General features: G+C 49.8%; 1 protein-coding gene across 4 annotated transcripts in view; it reads right to left on the reverse strand.

Annotated features, from left to right (window-relative positions):
* Positions 1-17850, reverse strand: part of ACVR2B (activin A receptor type 2B) — a 43563-nt gene that overhangs the window by 6049 nt on the left and 19664 nt on the right. For 2 of the 4 annotated variants that reach the window (XM_042954594.1, XM_042954595.1), the window contains exons 2-5: positions 1590-1797; positions 1065-1174; positions 752-903; positions 525-668 (exon numbers count right to left, since the gene is read on the reverse strand). In XM_042954594.1, coding sequence (XP_042810528.1) covers positions 525-668; positions 752-903; positions 1065-1174; positions 1590-1797 — 614 coding nt within the window. Of the gene's footprint in view, positions 1-524; positions 669-751; positions 904-1064; positions 1175-1589; positions 1798-6584; positions 7685-17850 lie in introns of those variants that run through there. The other 2 variants (XM_042954593.1, XM_042954592.1) reach the window with 2 other exon arrangements.

A 17850-nucleotide genomic window follows, 5' to 3' on the forward strand; every position in this document is an offset into this window, starting at 1 on the left:
GCTGAACTCCACTGCGGCCACACCACCCTGCGGCAGAACTGCCACCCCCACGCCATCCGCGTACCCACCCACCCTCCCGCCCTCCCAGCCTCGGCTCCGTAAAGGAGGCGGGCAGAAGACCAGGACCGAGCTGGGCCCCAGAGCACCGGCCAACAGTGATCCCTGAGATCGCTCGGGGCTAGCACCTCATTTACAAACATGGCCACCGAAGCCCAGGGAGGGGAGCGAGTGGCCCAGCGTCACCCACCACACGAGATGCAGAGCCAGGCCTCACTTTGCTAAGTGTCCTGGGCAACTGCTGGGGTGGCCTGGTGTCCAACGCCTCTAAGCAGAACCTGATGTCAAGAACAAACCCCTGCAAACCAGGACGGATCGAGGTTTTGCAAAGCTCTACCCTGACCCCGCGAGAACATTTCAATGGGGCCCACCTGTCTCTCGTCCCACCTGCACGGGCCCGGACTGCCCTGGGGCGGGGTAGCTCAAGCCACAGCAGTGGATGATTTGGGAGTCCCTCAAACACTCACCTGGAGCGGGAAGATCTTGACAGCCACAAAGTCATTCATGAGCTGTGCCTTCCAGACACAACCAAAGCGCCCCCGGGCCTTGATCTCCAGCAGCTGCAGTGGCTTCAGGCCCACCAGAGGGGATGGAGGTGGAGGCCCAGGGTCCTGGGGGAGATCGAGGATTTAACAGGGTCTGGCCTGCCACCCCACCTCTACCCCTGCCCTGCCCTGCGCCAGCCCCGTCTCACCTCGTGGATGTCCACGTGGCCGTAGGGGGGCTTGCGATGCCGGTACATCCAGAAGGCCAGCAAGACGATGAGGGAGAGGCCCCCAATGGGCAGCAGCGAGTAGGCCAGCACCGTGAGCAGGGTGGGGGCTGTCGGGGGTGGCTCGTACGTGACTGGGGGACACACGGAGCCCTGTGTCACACAGCCCGCCCACCCACACGCCTCGGGGGCCAGACCAGAGAGCCCCGCGGTCACTCCCCCACCGAACTCGGGAGCTGAGACGAGAGCTCCAGGGCCAAGGAGAGGCCCCAGCCTGCCCTGCCGCGGCCCTCACCTTCTGGGCCCCCAGCCTCTGGCAAGTGGGTGAAGCGCTCGTTGCAGAAGTTGCCTTCACAGCAGCAGAAGTACACCTGGGGGTTCTCCTCGGTGGCCACACACTCCTGCCTGGAGGCACACAGTTTCCCAGATACCCCTCAGAGGAGGGACACGCAGCTCACCGGGGCCCACGCAGCCGACCCCTCCCCACAGACAGAAAAGCTCACGGAGAACCGTCAGGGGACAGCGTGAACCCACCTGCCCTAAAGTGGGACCCAAAGTCGAGCAGGAATAGCCAAGGGGCCACAGCGAAGAGCCCTCCTTCAGACTGAGGCAGGCAAAACAGCCGCGGGAAAGCGAGGACCCAGGCGGCATCCCTACTTGCCCACGCTCTCCGGAGGGGCCCTTGTCTCCCCCTACCCTTAAATGCCAGGCTTGCTTTCACAGACGTCCCGAGGCCCAGTGAGCACTGCAGCAACAGGAGGGCCCCGGCGGGACTGGGGGGCGGGGGGCGGGGGGTAGGGGAGGCCGGGCTCCAGCGCACCTGTCATAGCAGTTGAAGTCGTCCAGCCAGCAGCCCTTCTTGACGAGCTCGATGGTGCCCGAGCTGTTGCGCCAGGAGGCGTAGCAGTGCAGCCGCTTGTCCTGCTCGCCCTCGCAGCGCTCCAGGCCGCTCTGGTTGGTGCGCTCCTGCTCCCAGTTGGCGTTGTAGTAAATGCACTCCCGGGTCTCGGCCTCCCCACGCCCGGAACCTGTGCCCCGAAGGCGAGAGGTGAGAGAACGGCCGCGCGGTCCGCACGCCCCTGCACCGGTCCTGGGTCCCGGGCCACCCGGAGGGAGGCTGGGTGGTTGGGTGGTGAGCGGGTGTCAGCCGGATGCCCCCCCCCACACACACGCACACACACGCCATCCAGACTGAATGGAAAGTAAGCACCCTCCCGTCCGGTGTCCCTCCTGCACCCAGCAACAACAGCTGGTGCTCAGCAGGGCAGGAGAAGCTCCTAAGAATGAGGCCGGCGTGCTCAGGGTAAGGCTCCCAGAGTCACCACAGGCAGAGGAAGGGCTGGCTCCCCGCTGGGCTTGGCCCCCGAAGACCCCTGTGAGCACCCCCAGCATTCCATGCCCTCTTCCACCCCTGGCATGAGTGCCAGCCGGGTGGCCAGGCACGTCCACCCCCAACTGCCCCTTCAAATACTTCTTTCCTTCAAACATGGCCTCAAACATTCACCCAATCTACCTTTCTCACCATCCCTCCCCCAAGCAAGCCATTCCAGTCCTCAAATCTGCCCCACTGCCCCCAGGCCCCGTAATGGGAAGGAGGAAGGAGGAAGGAGGAAGGAGGAAGGAGGAAAGGGATTATGGCCCCTAGACCTGACACCTGAGCTGAAGAGCTCTCCAGAACTCCGTTTGGGAGTGCCTTTACGGGGCACCCATGATCAACCTCACTGTCAAAAACCACACAGACGTCCGAGAGGAAACCAGCACCAAGCATCCGCTAACCTCTCCACTCTTCTTGGGCTTACTGTGGGCCAGGGACCCGATGATGCCACCCCTAACTGGTATTCCCACCCCAGGAAGGAGGAAGGAAGGGTCAGAGTCACCCCCATGGAAGGACAGTCAGCCAGCCCACCAGCAGCCAGGAGCCCTTTTCACCATCAGCCTGAAAGGCTGGCTGGAAGGGCCAAGGAGAGAAGACCCCACCCCAACCCCAACCCCGGCTGAAGAGCTAAGTGCCCAGAGTCCAAAAGCCCGAAGCCTCCCTCACACCCCTATACTGGCCATGGTGAGCAAATAGTGCACCCAGGGAGGACAATGACTGGCTGTCAGGCAGTAAGGGACCCCCCCCCCCCGCCCCACCGCAGGAGTGGTCATTCTCTAGTCACCCCTCCCCTTCTGCATCTCTCTGCAATGACAAGAGTCTCCTTCTAGAGGCCAGGGGCAAGCAGCAAATCTCGAAGCTCCAGGTAGGAGGACCCAAGGGCTCGGAATGTCATCCTATCAGAAAGCCAATGTCTAGCCATGGCTCTGGGCACCCAAGGACACTTAGCCTTTTTATTTTTATTTTATGTTTTTTGTTTTGTTTTATATGTATATTTATTTCGAGAGAGAGAGAGAGAGAGAGAGAGAGCAGGGGAGGGGCAGAAAGAGAGGGAGAGTCCCACGCAGGCTCCGTGCTCAGTGTGAGCCGCGTGCACAGCTCATGAACGCGAGCTCATGACCTGAGCTGAAACCAAGAGTCGGACGCTGAACCGACTGAGCCACCCGCGTACCCCTGAGCATCCAAGGACACTTGTAAGAAGGAAAAGAGTGGTCTCCCAACTACCCAGGCAGCTGAGACCCAGCATGGTCCACAGGAAAGGCCTCGGGGTCTACAAAGGGGCTTCTGTGGGGGTGCACGCTGGTTTCCCGCAGCCAAGCCCTTCATCGAGCATATAAGGTTTAAGGGGAGAAGCCGAAAAGGATAAAGGATGGAGTGAGCTGCGGATAGGGGTGCCAGCCACCCCTCAATCTTGCTTCCCCCACTGCTGGCACACCGCTCTGCCAGCCTCCTAAATACGCTCAGCTTCTGGGCTTAGCACGAGGGCTACCTCTGGCTGCAAGATCCTCCTCACCTTCTTTAAATTCTGGCTCTTCTCAGGGCGCCTGCGTGGCTCAGTCGCTTGACCATCCGACTCTTGATTTGGGCTCAGGTCATGATCCCAGGGTCGTGGGATCAAGCCCTGCATCTGGCTTCGTGCTGAGCATGCAGTCTGCTGAAGATTCTCTCTCTCACCCTCTGCCCCACCCCACCCCCCACTCATGTGCACGCATGCACACTCTCATGTAAAATAAAGTAAGACACTATAAATGTACTTGACAATTGCTTTTTAAATGTCAGCTTTCCCCCATGAGACTGCAAGGCTGATGAAAGCAGAAGGCTTGACTACCTTCAGTGCAAAAACTAGTTCCAGACACATGATGGATGGATGGAAGGACCAACGAACAGACAGAAGGACACAGCTGTCACCTGGCTAGGGCAGGATTTCGAAGGGCAGGGACAACAGGAGGCATGGCCTCAGCCCGCAGCCCAAGCTCTAGAGTCCTCAGGGGAGTTACCATCTCCATGCAGACAAGCCCCTCTGCAAGCCTAGGAGCCAAAACACTGACAGTGGCCTAAGGCTGGCCCAGCTCCTCTCTTCAAGGCCACTCACCAAGTAGGGACTCCTCTGGCCTTTACCATGGGCAGGACCCAAGTGGACAGGGCTGGGAACTCCAAATCTTAAGGCTCAGGGGTTCAGGATATAACTGGACCCCCATCTGACCAGCTCCTCCTACAGACAACTGAGAATAAGGCAGCCTCGAGCTGGCCGACTCTGTCCAAATCCTAGCTCGGATACTTCCGGGCTGTGTGACCCTGGGTAAGTTACCAATCTACCCCTATGTCTCTGTTTCCTCATGTGTGAAAAGGGGATGATAAGCCCACCTAATTCCTAGGGCTATTCCAGAGTCAAACGAGTTAATACATTCTAAAGGTAGTTAGGATCATGCCTGGCACGTTAGCTGTTGTATTAGCAGCGACAGCCCTTCCTGCTGCCTGTGACAATCCTTCACAGCACAAGTCCCCCGGAGGGCTCCCGGCCCATCAGGTCGAGACTGTACACGCCTGCACCTCTAGGAGCTCTGCATTCAGAGCCCAAGGAAGACCTGGGGAGGCTGGGAGACTCCGTGCCCCTCCCACACCACACCCAAGCTCGCTGCCAGCTGGAAACCCAGGGCCTCCCCCTTCCTCCCTGCTGCTCTGCTTCTGCACACACTCAGCTATTTATAGCCTCTGGCAACGCTCCAAACACAAGGCAGCCTCTGCCTTTTAATAGACACAGAGTTCCTGCCCGCGCTTGCTCACAGGGCCAGGGCACCCGTGCACAGGAGGCTCCCCTGACCCCCACCCACTCACCCATCCCAGCAGGAGAGGAAGCCGTGCTCCCAAGATGGGGCGTCTGCAGTACCCCCATACCCAGGGGCCCTGAGGGCAGCCTACCTCCGAGATACCAAGGCAAGTGGTTCGCCCCATCCCTGAGCCCCAGCCAAACCGACTTCTGGCCCCCAAAGGCACCACGTATGCAAGTAGCAGTGTCCCCCGACAAGCACTCCCTAGGTTCCCCCCCAGGGGCCTACACCTTGTTGGAAAGACCGCGGTCCTCCCCAAGTTCTCAGTACAGGTGGGCAGAGAAACCCCACCCCTGGACACACGCCACCACTGAGAAAAACAAAAAAACAAAAAAACACAGATTCCATTCCTACATTCCGGGAGCTTAACCTAAACAGACCAGTTTTGACACTCGAGGACAAGCACCGAACGTGTTTCCCAGTCCAGCTGGCCTTGCACACAGCCCAGTATGTGCTGAGGGGAAGCAGGGGAAATCCCACCAGGATCCTGCCCATGAGGACTCAAAGCACTACAGAGAAGGAAGAATGACAGAAGGACAGAAAAACGAGGGCGATTTAGGCAGAGCCTCAGTGGGAGGCTGTGAAGCTAGAGTGGCCATGCCTCGCCTGGGGTTCCCTGAGCTCTGGGCTTGGGGTTCATCCGGCCCAGCCACCGTCTCCCAGGGAACTTCAAACCCCAGCAACCAACAACCTGCTGAGCTCCACCCTTGGCTCCTGCAGCCCTTCCGCAGCACCCCACCCTCCCCAGGGAGTAGGTGCCCAGCCCCGATCACGTGGGCATTACAGACCAGAGAGAAAGGGGTGTCACCCACCACGCCCACTTCGGACCCCAGCTGGCCGTCAACATGCCAAGGTGCACCCTCCTCCCAGAAGCCCGCGTGCCTGACAGGTGGCCAAGTGAGGCATGCCCGGTGCCCTCCCTCACGGTCCAGACCCCAGGTCTGTCCAGAGAGAAGAGGCAGTCTTCCCCTAGCCAGCGGCCAGGCTCCCTTCCCGGGAGGCTCCTGTCTTAGGCTCCCCCTAGCCCTGCCCTCCTCAGAAGGCAACCCTGCAGTTAGCTGAGCACTTGCTGCCCCAGCAGGTTCTTCCAGAGGAGCCACTTGCTGCCCCAACAGGTTCTTCCAGGGGAGCCAAGAAGGGCCCAGACACCTGAAGGTTAGGTGACCTTATCTGGTATCCAAGTTCATTACTCCACCTCCCCCACAACCAGAGTAAGAATGGCCAGGGTGTGGGGACTAAGAACCTAGGAGGGAGGACAGGGAGGTGCAAGGAGGGAGGCTGGAGCGTGAGAGAGAGACACACACGGACACACACACACACGCTGGAGTGTGCACCCACCGTGGAGTGGCACACATGCAGAGTGGGACAGAAAAGAATCCAAAATGTGTGTACCTTTTATCTTTGAACTTTTACACGAGAAGAACTCTTGAGTGGGTTTCCAGCAGCCAAACAATCTCTGATTCATTTGCTTTTTTTGCCCTGACCCATTTATTTGTGAGCCATCCACCTCGATACACATTTATTTAACAAACACGCAGCAGGCACTACACCAAGCATTTTACAGATAGTAATTTAATGCTGAACTGAGGCACCAAGAGGTGAAGTACCTTACCCAAGTTATTATCGAGGGCCAAAACCAGGTTTCGAACCCAGGCAGCCTGGCTCAACGGTACATGCCCTGTGGCCTCCCCTGTAGCTCCGCAACGCGTGTGTTCCCGGCGCATACAGTCCACCGTATGACGTCACCACAACTTCCGTACCCATCCTCTTGATGAACTTCTAGGTCATTTATAAGAGGCGCCGATTTGATTACCGCCACCATGAAGCCTCTTGACTCCTCTTCTGTGTTTTCTTGTGCTCATGTGAGGGAGGCATTTAGGGTGTACGTCAGAGATGCCGGGTCACAGGGTATGATCATCTCCAACTCATTAGATACTGTCAAACTGTTCTCCAAAGTACCAATCTGGATGTGCCAATTTATGTTCCCAGGAGACTACGGCCCCACTGAGCTACACCCTCACCCCCTGATATTTGCTCGCACGGCCAGTATGAAATGGTGTATTACAGTTTTGATCCCCATTTCCTGATTATTTATGAAACCAATCATCTTTTTGTTTCTACTTCTGAGAAATGCCTGTTCACATCCTTTCCCATTTTTCTGTTGGGGTGCTTTTCCTAGGAGTTGTGTAAGTTCTTTATACACTCTTCGTAATAAAACTTTTCGAACTATATAGTAACCCTCTTCATTCGTTCGTTTGCTCTTTACCAAAAATGCTATTTGATCTGATGCTAACTAACATAGCTATACGACATTTCCTGTGGTTACTATTTTCTGAATTTATCTTTTTCTTTTATTTTAAATCTTCCTGTATCTTTTTTTTTCCAGTTAAATTTAACATTGTCTTTGACCTAGATTTGAGTACCATTACAGTCATGATTACTGCTATGTCTACATGTTTTTTCTCTACTGCTACCCCCTTTGGATTATCTTTTTTAATTCCTTATCTCAGCCACTTCTGGTCTGAGAGTAATGCTGTATTATATTACAAGCCAGGTTTTAAACTTTATACTGTTTATGCTAAAAACCTGAAGTTAATCAACATCTCTACCATCCCTCGTAAGAACTTAACTGTTCTAACCCCAACTACCTCCTTCCAATTACACTTAGTTTAACATAACATTTGTATTATTTAATCTACCGTTGTTCTTCTTATCTGCTTCCCAAAGCAGATATTATCTGTGTTTTATACACTCAGTATTTTCTTATCTGTCCATACATCTGTCAGCTTGTCTGCTCAGCCAACCCTCCTCCTTCTCTGCTCTTCCTTCTGGGACCACTGTCCTTCCAAAAGAACATCCTTCTTCAGTAAAGATCTTTTGGTAGAGAAGCCTTTGTATGCTTTTCTGAAAATGTTATTTTGCCCCTTTTCCTAACTGACAGTTTCGAAGATTTCGTTATGAGATATGTGTCTATGTTTATTACACTGCTTGGAAAAACATGTTTTTAATCTGATGAGTCTCCTCTATTTTCAATTCTGAAAAATCCTTGACTTTTATCAATTTGAGTACTGAATCTCCCTACTCTATGATTCTGAAAATCCTATTAAAGTGTATTAGACTTTCCTTTTCTACCCATTATTTTAACCCTGCCTTCGTATTTTCCAATTCTGTGTCTAGACACCATTATAGAGAATTCCAATTTATTAATTCTCTCATTAGTTGTGTCTAATTTGCTATTTAGCTCTTCTACTTAATTTATAAATTCAATTAACCCATTTTTTCACTTCTAGAACCTCTACTTTCAAGAAATCTCTTGGGTTGATTTTGACACTTCTGTTCTTTGTCATACTTCCAAATCCCTGTTTTATAATTCTGTAATTGAATTTCTTGAACATTTATTTCTGCCACTTGTCATTCTGATGATTTTCACTCACGGCATCTTGTTTCCTTGCATGTCTGGAATCTGGGATTCTCGGAATTTTGGATTCCGTTTTCGGGCACAGAGCTTACTCTGTCCATCGGGCCTTTTCTGTGAGAATACCGTACGGCCAAGTTAGAGGGGGCGACCTTCCCAAGATAATTTATGTTTTTGCTTATGCCAAACTTTCTAGGACATGATCAATCTGGAATCACTTTAATTTCGCGACTTCGCGCTTCCCAGAGAACGCTAGTTGCTATCAATTTCAACTCCAAGCTCACGTAAGCACGGGCCTACGGTTGTAAATTCTCAAGGGAAACTACCTGCCTCCCTATCCACCCAGGTCAAGACAAGTTTCTTATATACTCCCTGTGTCAGCAAAAGGATCTTTCTTCTAGTCCGTGCTTTCACTGAAGGTATAACCCTAAGGATGTTTTACCACCTGAGGGCCTCAGTCTCCATTTCATACCTTGTCTCTCGTGCCTTACACACTGCTACCAAACCCACATCTCTAAATTAGGCAGAGATGCAAAGTCCCACCAGCTAAAGGTGGAGGTATACAGCTCTAGTTTCTAGCCTCCTCTTGCTCCTCTCTCTTCCTTTCTTACATATGCAGCTATGCATATCCATTTTAAAAGGATATTTATTATACCTTGTCCGGCATTTCTACGTCTCATAAGAGGACATTCTCCGGCCGTTTTGCTATTTCGCTACCATTGCCAGAAATGTAAGTCCAGGAGCACCTTCTAAGGGTGACAAGAGAAGCTCTACATGCCTTCACAAGCCCGGCCTAGGAACAAGGAATCGAGCCAGGTCACCTGAATTCGCTTCCAGCTTTAACTCTGTAAACAGGCCCCTGGCACCACCCTCCCACAGAACAAACCGTGGGTCCCGGGCCATCCTCTGGAATACTTGCTTTTATCTAGGCCCCATCATTTCTGAGGAACACTGGAGAGAGAGCTTCCAGATAAAGGTGAAGGACTGGACACAAACACTACTTTTACTCCCTCCTGTAATGCCATGAAAACCACAGCAGAGGGGTTTTTTTGAAGGCATAAACCCACGAGGACAAAGAGAACAGCAAAGAATCACAGAAATGAAATTTTGAATGGAAAACAGATACACAGTGGGTCAATAACCACACAGACTCCTGAGCTGGCTGTGGAGAAAGCTGCAAAGGACCCTCTAACACTCAGGAATTTGTGGCCCCAGATGTCTCTTAAGCCTGGGGTAAAGATGGACTTGTCAAAAAGATGAGTCCAAGGACAGTATAAGGGGCGGCCAGACCCTCAGAGCTCACCACCACTCGCCATGGCTGGGGGCTGCCTCCCCCAACCCAGCAGAAAGTAGGTTATTTTCCAAAGAAGATAAAATAAAGAACCTCTGGACAGGGAGGAGTAGGAAAATTTGAGGGCACAGGCACCATACTGAAACAAGAGGAATACAGGCTAACACAGCCAATGAAGAAATTCCAGCTCTCCTCCCCCTGTGGCTCCTAGGATGTTGGCAGCCGGGCCTACACCTACTCTCCCCCACCAGTCCCCAAGCAGAAAGCAGAAGATACTTCTCAGGAGAACGTGACCAGCTTCAAAAACAGCCCGGTCAGATCATCCTACAGTTGGCAGATTCTACTCAGGAGCTCACAGTTTTTAATCAGTACTGAGGTCCATCCTTAAATATGAACAGGTCTAGGAAAGCCAAAGCCACTTACCTGAGAGATAAACACAGGCAGGGTTTAACCAACTTACAGAAAACATATTATGTAGAGAGAAGAGAACTTCAAAAATTCTATCAATACCCTCAGAGAGCTCAAAAATCAATGCATCCATGAAAAATAAATAGGATGTCATTGTTAAAAAAAAAACAGAATGAAAGAGCTCTCAGGAATTAAAAATGCATATATATGATGGCAGAAATGAAAATCAACGGAAGGATTAAAAGATAAAATTGAAGAAATCTCACAAAGTAAAGTAAACACACAAAGATACAGAAAATAAGAGAGAAAGGAGAAAAGACAAGGAATCTAGAGGCCCAGTCCAGGAAGTTCAACACCTAAATTACAGGAGTTCTAGAAAGAGAAAACAAAATGAAAGAAATCAAAGACCAGCACAGTGGAGGAAAACAGGCCCCCCAACAAGGCCCAGAAAAGATCCCACAACAAATGTCTACCAAGAAAGGTCACCTGGGGCACCTGGGTGGCTCAGTCGGTTGAGGGTACAACTTCAGCTCAGGTCATGATCTCACGGTTCGTGGGTTTGAGCCCCGCGTCAGGTTCTGTGCTGACAGCTCACAGCGTGGAGCCTGCTTTGGATTCTGTGTGTCTCTCTCTCCCTCTCTGCCCTCCCTACTCTCTCTCTCAAAAATAAATGTTTAAAAAAAAAATTTTTTTTTAAAGAACCAGATGAAAATTCTAAAACTGAATAATCTGAAACCAAAAATTCACAAATACAGGTTGAAAGTAAACAAATGGAAATAAATATACCATATCAACATAGCTCGAGGGTTACAAGATGAAATTTTGTAACATTAAGACACCAAAAGGGATGACTTCTTCCCCTGTTGAAGCCCCATCAACTGGTACTAATAACCAATATTGAAACAATTTCTCACCTCTATGAAATAGCACTTCAAAAGAACTGAAATGCTTTGACTTTTACTGGAAAAGCTTCCATTTTCCAATTTCTGTGTTGTTCCTTCTTTGCTTAAAGAAGTCCAGATTTCTGGACTTTCTATTCTCTCCCACTGTCTATTTAACTATCTAGCACCAAAAGCTTCCCATTTTAATTACTTTACCTCTACAACGAATCCTGAAATCCAACAGGCGCACCTCGTTCTTTTTCTTCAAGATAGCCTTGGCTCTTCTGGGTCCTTTGCATTTCCAAATTGGTTTACTCTGATTAAAGATTATACCCTACAGGCCTTTTCTGCATCTACTGAGATAATCCTGTGGGCTCTTTTGCTCTGTTAACATGGATTTGCAACTGTTAAATCAATTATGCACTTCTAAGATTAAAACACTTGGTCATGATATAATTTCTTTACATACTGCTGGATTCTATTTGTGAATGTTTTAAAGATTTTTGCATCTTATACTCATCAGGGATTAGTTCTGTCTATCTCTTACTCTTTGTTCCCTTAATCTGCTTTCTTTTTGAGAATTCTCTATTCCATTTGTCCCCTGTATTAGCTTGAAAGTTATCATCTTTCTTTCTTTTTTTTTTAAACATTTTTATTTTTGAGAGACACAGAGATACAGAGTGTGAGCGGCGGAGGGGCAGAGAGAGAGGAAGACACAGAATCTGAAGCAGGCTCCAGGCTCTGAGCTATCAGCAGAGCCCAACACGGGCTTGAACCCACCAACTGTGAGATCATGACCCGAGCTGAAGTCGGATGCTCAACTGACTGAGCCACCCAGGCGCCCCAAGAATCATCTTTCTATCCTTTAGTGGTTATCCTAGAGATTACAGCATCCCTCCTTGATTTATCAAAACCTAACATTCATAGATAGTTTCATCCTCTTGGTGGCCAATCAAAGAACTTTTAGAACATCCAAATATTATCATTTTCAGTGTTCTTCCTTCTTTACTGTATCTCTGACCTCCCCTCTAGATCATTTGCCTTCTGCCTGAAAAACACCCTCTTTACTTGAAACCTTCATTCTTGAAAGAGTTTCACTTGTCAAGTTTAGGTTGACAATTACTTCCTTTAGCATTTAAAGTTATCGTTCCACTGTCTTCTGGCATCCACTGTTTTTAAGAAGTTAGTTGTCAATATAACTATTACTCTTGTGATCGTAATGCCTTGTTTCCTCTGGCTGCTTTTTAAGGTTCTCTCCTAGGTGTTCAGAAATTTGGCTGGCATAAGAACAGGTGTGGAATTTTTATTTATCTTATTTGGTTCATAGGGCTTCCTGAATCTGTGGCTTAATGTCTTTCATTCATTTTGCAAAGTTCTTTTCTACTTCTATCTTTTATTTCTCTGCCCTTTATTACTGTGGCCCTGATTGTGGATCTTAGGCCATCTCACTCCGGCCTCTCTGCGTCTTTCCCTCTCTTCTGTATTATTGTTGTGTCTTTCCAGGGGTTTAGTCTGTGTATTATCTTCTGATCTATCTTCCAGTTCACTACTTGTCTCTCCACTTTCACTTAATCTCGTGATAAAATCATCCATTGAGTTCTTAACTTCTGTTAGTGTGCAACACAGATCTGTAACAGACTTTTCATTCGGTTCTTATATATTTTTACGGCTCTCGACTGAAATTCCCACTTCCTTGATCATAGCAAGCACTATTATTCAATATGCATATGATAACGCATATGATAACAATATGCCAATTTGGAGCTCACCCAAGTTTGCCTCAACTGTTGATGTTTCTGCTGGCTACTTATTTTCAATGGTCAGCCAGTCATGATACATACAAAACTGTAAAACAATTTGAGGGAAGGGACGCCTGGGTGGCTCAGTCGGTTAAGTGTCTGACTTCGGCTCAGGTCATGATCTCGTGGTCCGTGAGTTTGAGCCCCACGTCGGGCTCTGTGCTGACAGCTCAGAGCCTGGACCCTGCTTCCCATTCCGTGTCTCCCTCTCTCTCTGCCCCTCCCCTGCTCATGCTCTGTCTCTGTCTCAAAATAAAAAACATTGTTAAAATTTTTTTAAAAAATAATAATTTGAGGGAAAGTAATTTGAGGTGCTATACTCCTGTAATGATGTTACATGTGTTCCCAGCAGGCAGCTGAGGGCACCATTAATTCTAGAACATCTTAATCCTACTTTAAAGTTTATCTTCTTTTGGTGCACCTGGGTGGCTCAGTCAGTTCAGCGACCGACTTCGGCTCAGGTCATGACCTCATGGTTTGTGGGTTCGAGCCCCACGTCCAGCTCTGTGCTGACAGCTCAGAACCCGGGGCCGGCTTCAGATTCTGTGTCTCCCTCTCTCTCTGCCCCTCCCCCACTCATGCTCTGTCTCTGTCTCAGAAATAAATGAATATTTTTAAAAAGTTTTTTTTAAGTTTATCTTCTTTTGGTTCCCCCTTACCCTCATGTCTTTGGGGTTCCAACTCAAAAGGAGGGGTTCACTACCCTCTGTTTAAAGCCCCACAAGGCTATCAAATGAAAATGCAACCCTATGGAAGAACTAAAAAGGACTCAAATGTCAAAGTCACTACCCTGGGCCTCTGTTCTTACACAGATCCTGACTTGGTAGGTCTTCCCTATATTCTTAGCTGTACAATGCTTTCAGCCAGAGATGTTTCCCAAGTTTGTCTATCTTTTCCAGGTGCCTTCAGAAAGAGGGTTGGTCCTGGTCATCAAAAGAGGAAGCCTCCACATCTACCTTTTACCCAGGTTTTAGACTATTTTCAGGAACACATAATACCAAAGGGGAGACTTCTCCTCTACACATACACAGAAACTACAATCACCTGTCTAGATCAGACTGTCCGTGGAAAGTGTTTAACCAAGACCCGAAGGGCAGAGGTCTGAAAAACAGTAATTTCTACTCCAAAGGGTAACCCAAGAGGGAAACAGAATTCTCTTTCAACCGATTTTATTGTTTCAGATTGTTAGGGACCAAACTATATCCCCCCCCCCAAAAAAAATTCTTAAGTCCCAATGTGACTGGAGAGATAAAGCCTTTAAAGAGGTAACTAAGGTCAAATTCGGTTATAAGGGTGGGGCCCTAATCCAATAGAACTGGTGTCCTTATAGGAAAGGGAAGGACACCTGCTGTATGTGCACCCACACGGAGAAAAGACGACGTGAGAACACAGGAGGCACGCAGCTATCTGCAAGCTCACCAGAAACCACTCCTGCTGGCCCCCTGAGGAAGACTCCCAGCTGCCAGAACTGTGAGAAAATAAGCCTCAGTTATGGAAGCCACAGTGTCTGTGGTATTTCAAAGTCATCCGTTCTATGGCAGCCCTAGCAGTCTAATACACCGTGCACATCACCTGTACGATGTGGGACAGGCGACTGCGACCATCACTCATTCTAGAAACAGTACCATAAATCCACTGTCCCCTAAATCCATAAGCAGAGCCTGACAAGTGGGCTTACACAAGGAACCCCAGTGGAACAGCAGCGGAACAGCAGGCAGCATGCTGAGGGAGAACAGGAACGCAGACGCTCCGGTGAACAAGTCATTTCAAACTGATCGCGGCAGAAAGTTAAACAAGGGCACACCGCACACACTCAGCCAGGAAGCGAAGCTCATCTGAGCCCCCTTCCGTCATGAGAAGCTTTGGACCAGATTCTAAAAGAATTCTGTAAATGTCTCTCCTACACCACCACCCCCCCACCCCCCCCACCATCATCACCGCATGTGAAATCAGGATCCTGCCATGCCATGATCTTGGCAAATGCACCGGGTTCACAAGGGGTGCCCTGTTACCCACAGCCCCTCACAACCTTCAGCAAGTGCTTCCCTCGCTCTGGAGGACGGAGGCAGCATAAAACACGGCCAGTGAGCTCACGAAGACGCACACATCCACATCCATCCCAAAGCCAGACCAGCATATACTGGCTAGTCCACTGTACCTCTCCTCTATCGACACAGTAAGCAGGAGACTCAGACACAGGAAGCCGCCTCTCTGGCTCTCCTCAGACACTAGATCTTGCCCGGGCACCCTTCACGAAGTGGGCTATTTCCCAGTCCCCCCGAATGCTCTGCAATCGAGCATTTCTAGAGGGGGAGGAGAGGCTCACATACTCTGCAGAGGGTCACCTGCCATCTCACCCAGCTTCTGCTCCCACTGCCGTCACCTGGGTGGCCTGGGGGCGGGGTGGAGAACAGTATAGCCGTTACTCAGTATCAATTAAAATTTAAAATACATATGTCCTGGGGTACCTGGCTGGCTCAGTCGGCAGAGTATGCAACTCCTGATCTCAGGGGTTGTGAGTTCAAGACCCAGGTTCAGAGTAAAGATGACTTAAATAAATATATCTTTAAAAAAAAAAAAAACCAAAATATACATGTTCTATGAAGCACAGATTCCTCTTATCATCTATCCTCGAGAACCAATCTGCATAAACTATATACAATCAGAAAGTCCATCAATAGGAAACTCGATAAAATGTGGTCTACATACAAACTTTGAAACATTAAACAGCTGTTAAAAAGATCAGGGTTGATCCATATGTATGAGAAAGACTGTTGAAACGCATCTCTGACTTTAAAAGCCATGAACGTGCAACAATACAGATGTAAGTCGCAAACACGGTGAACAAAAAATGGACACAAAATAGTTCACTCTGTTAGATTCCACTCATATAAAGCACAAAAACAGGCAAAACGGACGTGTCCTGGGAGAAGTCAGCAGAGTCGTTACCCTTAGGGATATGGGGGTAGAGACTACAGTGGAGCAAAAAAGGGCTGGTGGGGACAGGAGCTGGTAAATTTCTGATTCTCAATCTAGATGCTGATTACCTGGGCATATTCAGTTTGTAAAAATTCATCAAGCTGTCACTTCTAATTACATTGTTCTACCTGTATTTTATACTCCAGTTAAATGTCTGAAAAGGTACAATACCATTTTAGGTTAAAAACTCTATTTCTTTAAGTACTTTGACAGATGCACAGATAAAACGTGTAGGACTCAGACGGGGGCCAGGGGTGGTAAAGGGCCCTGGTTTACCTGTAATGTTTAATTTTCTGCAACTGAATGTATGTGCATTATCTGTAAGACTAAAAATTAATAAAACTTAAAATGGGAAAAGAAGTTTGGCCACAGTGACCTCCACTCCTCCAACTACACCCAGGGTGGCTAACCAGGAGAGTCCCGGGTAACAGGAGGTTTGGAAATGGTTTTTCAGGTAAGGAAAGGCAGGACTGCATTGCCCTGGCTCTCCTTCCCCTGAGTGGCCCTGCAGGACCCACTCTCAGGTGGAGGGTTCACAGGAGGGGACAGCCAGGTGGAAAGGGAAATCAGAAGTCACCTCTGTAACTTTTCCGCCCCTCCATTTCTGACCCCCAGGTCCTCAGGGCACAGAGAAGCTAGACCTCCTTACGAGGCCTGAGCCACAGGGCTCCTCTCCAACCCAGTCCCCGCCCAAACCAGCGGTCTAAGGTAGGCCCTGGTCTGCCTGGCTTATGAGCACCTGAAGGGAAGGTCAAAACTTGGGTGACAAGGAAACTCCCCAAAAAACCACAATCAAATAAATAAATAAACAATCTTAACCAATGGCTGTCAGCCCAGGGTTCTGAGAACTCATGCATGCTTTCTGAATTGATTGGGGGGGGAGGGGTGTTAAGGAGGGTTGTCAGTGACATTAGACATTACATTAAAGGCATTGTCCTCATACCTGAAAACACTGTGCACCACTACACAAGCCAGAAGGAAAAAACATCCTGACATTAACATTCAAGAGAGGCAGCTTCCAAGTCAGCCTCCTGTTACCATTGGCTCAGGTCTAGGAGGCCAGCAGAGGCCCCGCCCTCTCCTCGGATGGACAGACAACAGCTGGTCTGGTCACATCTTCCGAAACGCTTGACCACAAACTCCGGGAAGCAGCCTTCTCCAACCTCCAGCCAAGGGCTTGGGTTTCCAACCAGCCTTCCTTTTCCTTCTCCGGAACTAATTTTAGCCTCCTTGGTTGTCAGAGTGGAACTGAAATAGTCCGCAGAGGAACATTTGCAAACGAGAACGCAAGCTCACCTCACAAAACACCTCTGCTCCAGCCCAAAAGCTGACCAGAGAAGTCCCTTTGTGTGGCAGGCCAGGCCCCTAGAGAAGGTCCCCGGGGGGGGGGCCACACATCTGCCCAGAGAGGCAGGCTTCCTTTCCAACACCTGCTCCCAATAACCACATGTCCATGAATGAGAACACCCAGCTAGGGCTGCCGATTCCCCCAGAGAGTCTGAATAAAAGCACACGTATGTGTACAGCAAGACTGGAAAAACCGGGGCGAAGCACGGCGCTGTCCAGAGGCAGGAGGCCGTGATTGATCTTGGGCCAGGAGGAGGCACGGCTTACCCCCAGCCCAATCATCACCTGGTTTCCAGTACCTCGGACAAAGACATCGCTGGGCAATTTAAAACACAGAGACTCAGAAGAAGGCAGCAACGTCTCCTCTCCCCCATTTCGGCCCCCACTCCCAACTTGGGCATCCAGGAGTGGCACCACCAGGTCCTCAAGAAACAAGCACCTCCGGGCTACGCTGGGCCCGAGTCTGGCGAAGAAAGACCAAAGAGGAAGCCCCAAGGGGGTGGGTATCTATTCTAGAACAAAGAATTGGTGACTGAATGGGAGAAAAGGGAAAGAAGAAAAAGAGTTCTGAGAAGGCAACAGGATGGAACGTAGTCTCAACCCCAGTAAGAAGCCCTTTTTAAAATAAACCCTGGACACACCAGTGAGTGGAGAAGTTGGAAACCCAAGCATTTGGGGCTGCATCTTCTAAGAGCCCAGTGTGCAATCTGATGCCCGGGCAAGCTGTGTCTTGCAGGGCCTGAGATCAGAGAAGAGCC

The sequence above is a fragment of the Panthera leo genome, chromosome C2 (assembly GCF_018350215.1).
Source record: "Panthera leo isolate Ple1 chromosome C2, P.leo_Ple1_pat1.1, whole genome shotgun sequence".
Classification (NCBI taxonomy): Eukaryota; Metazoa; Chordata; class Mammalia; order Carnivora; family Felidae; genus Panthera; species Panthera leo.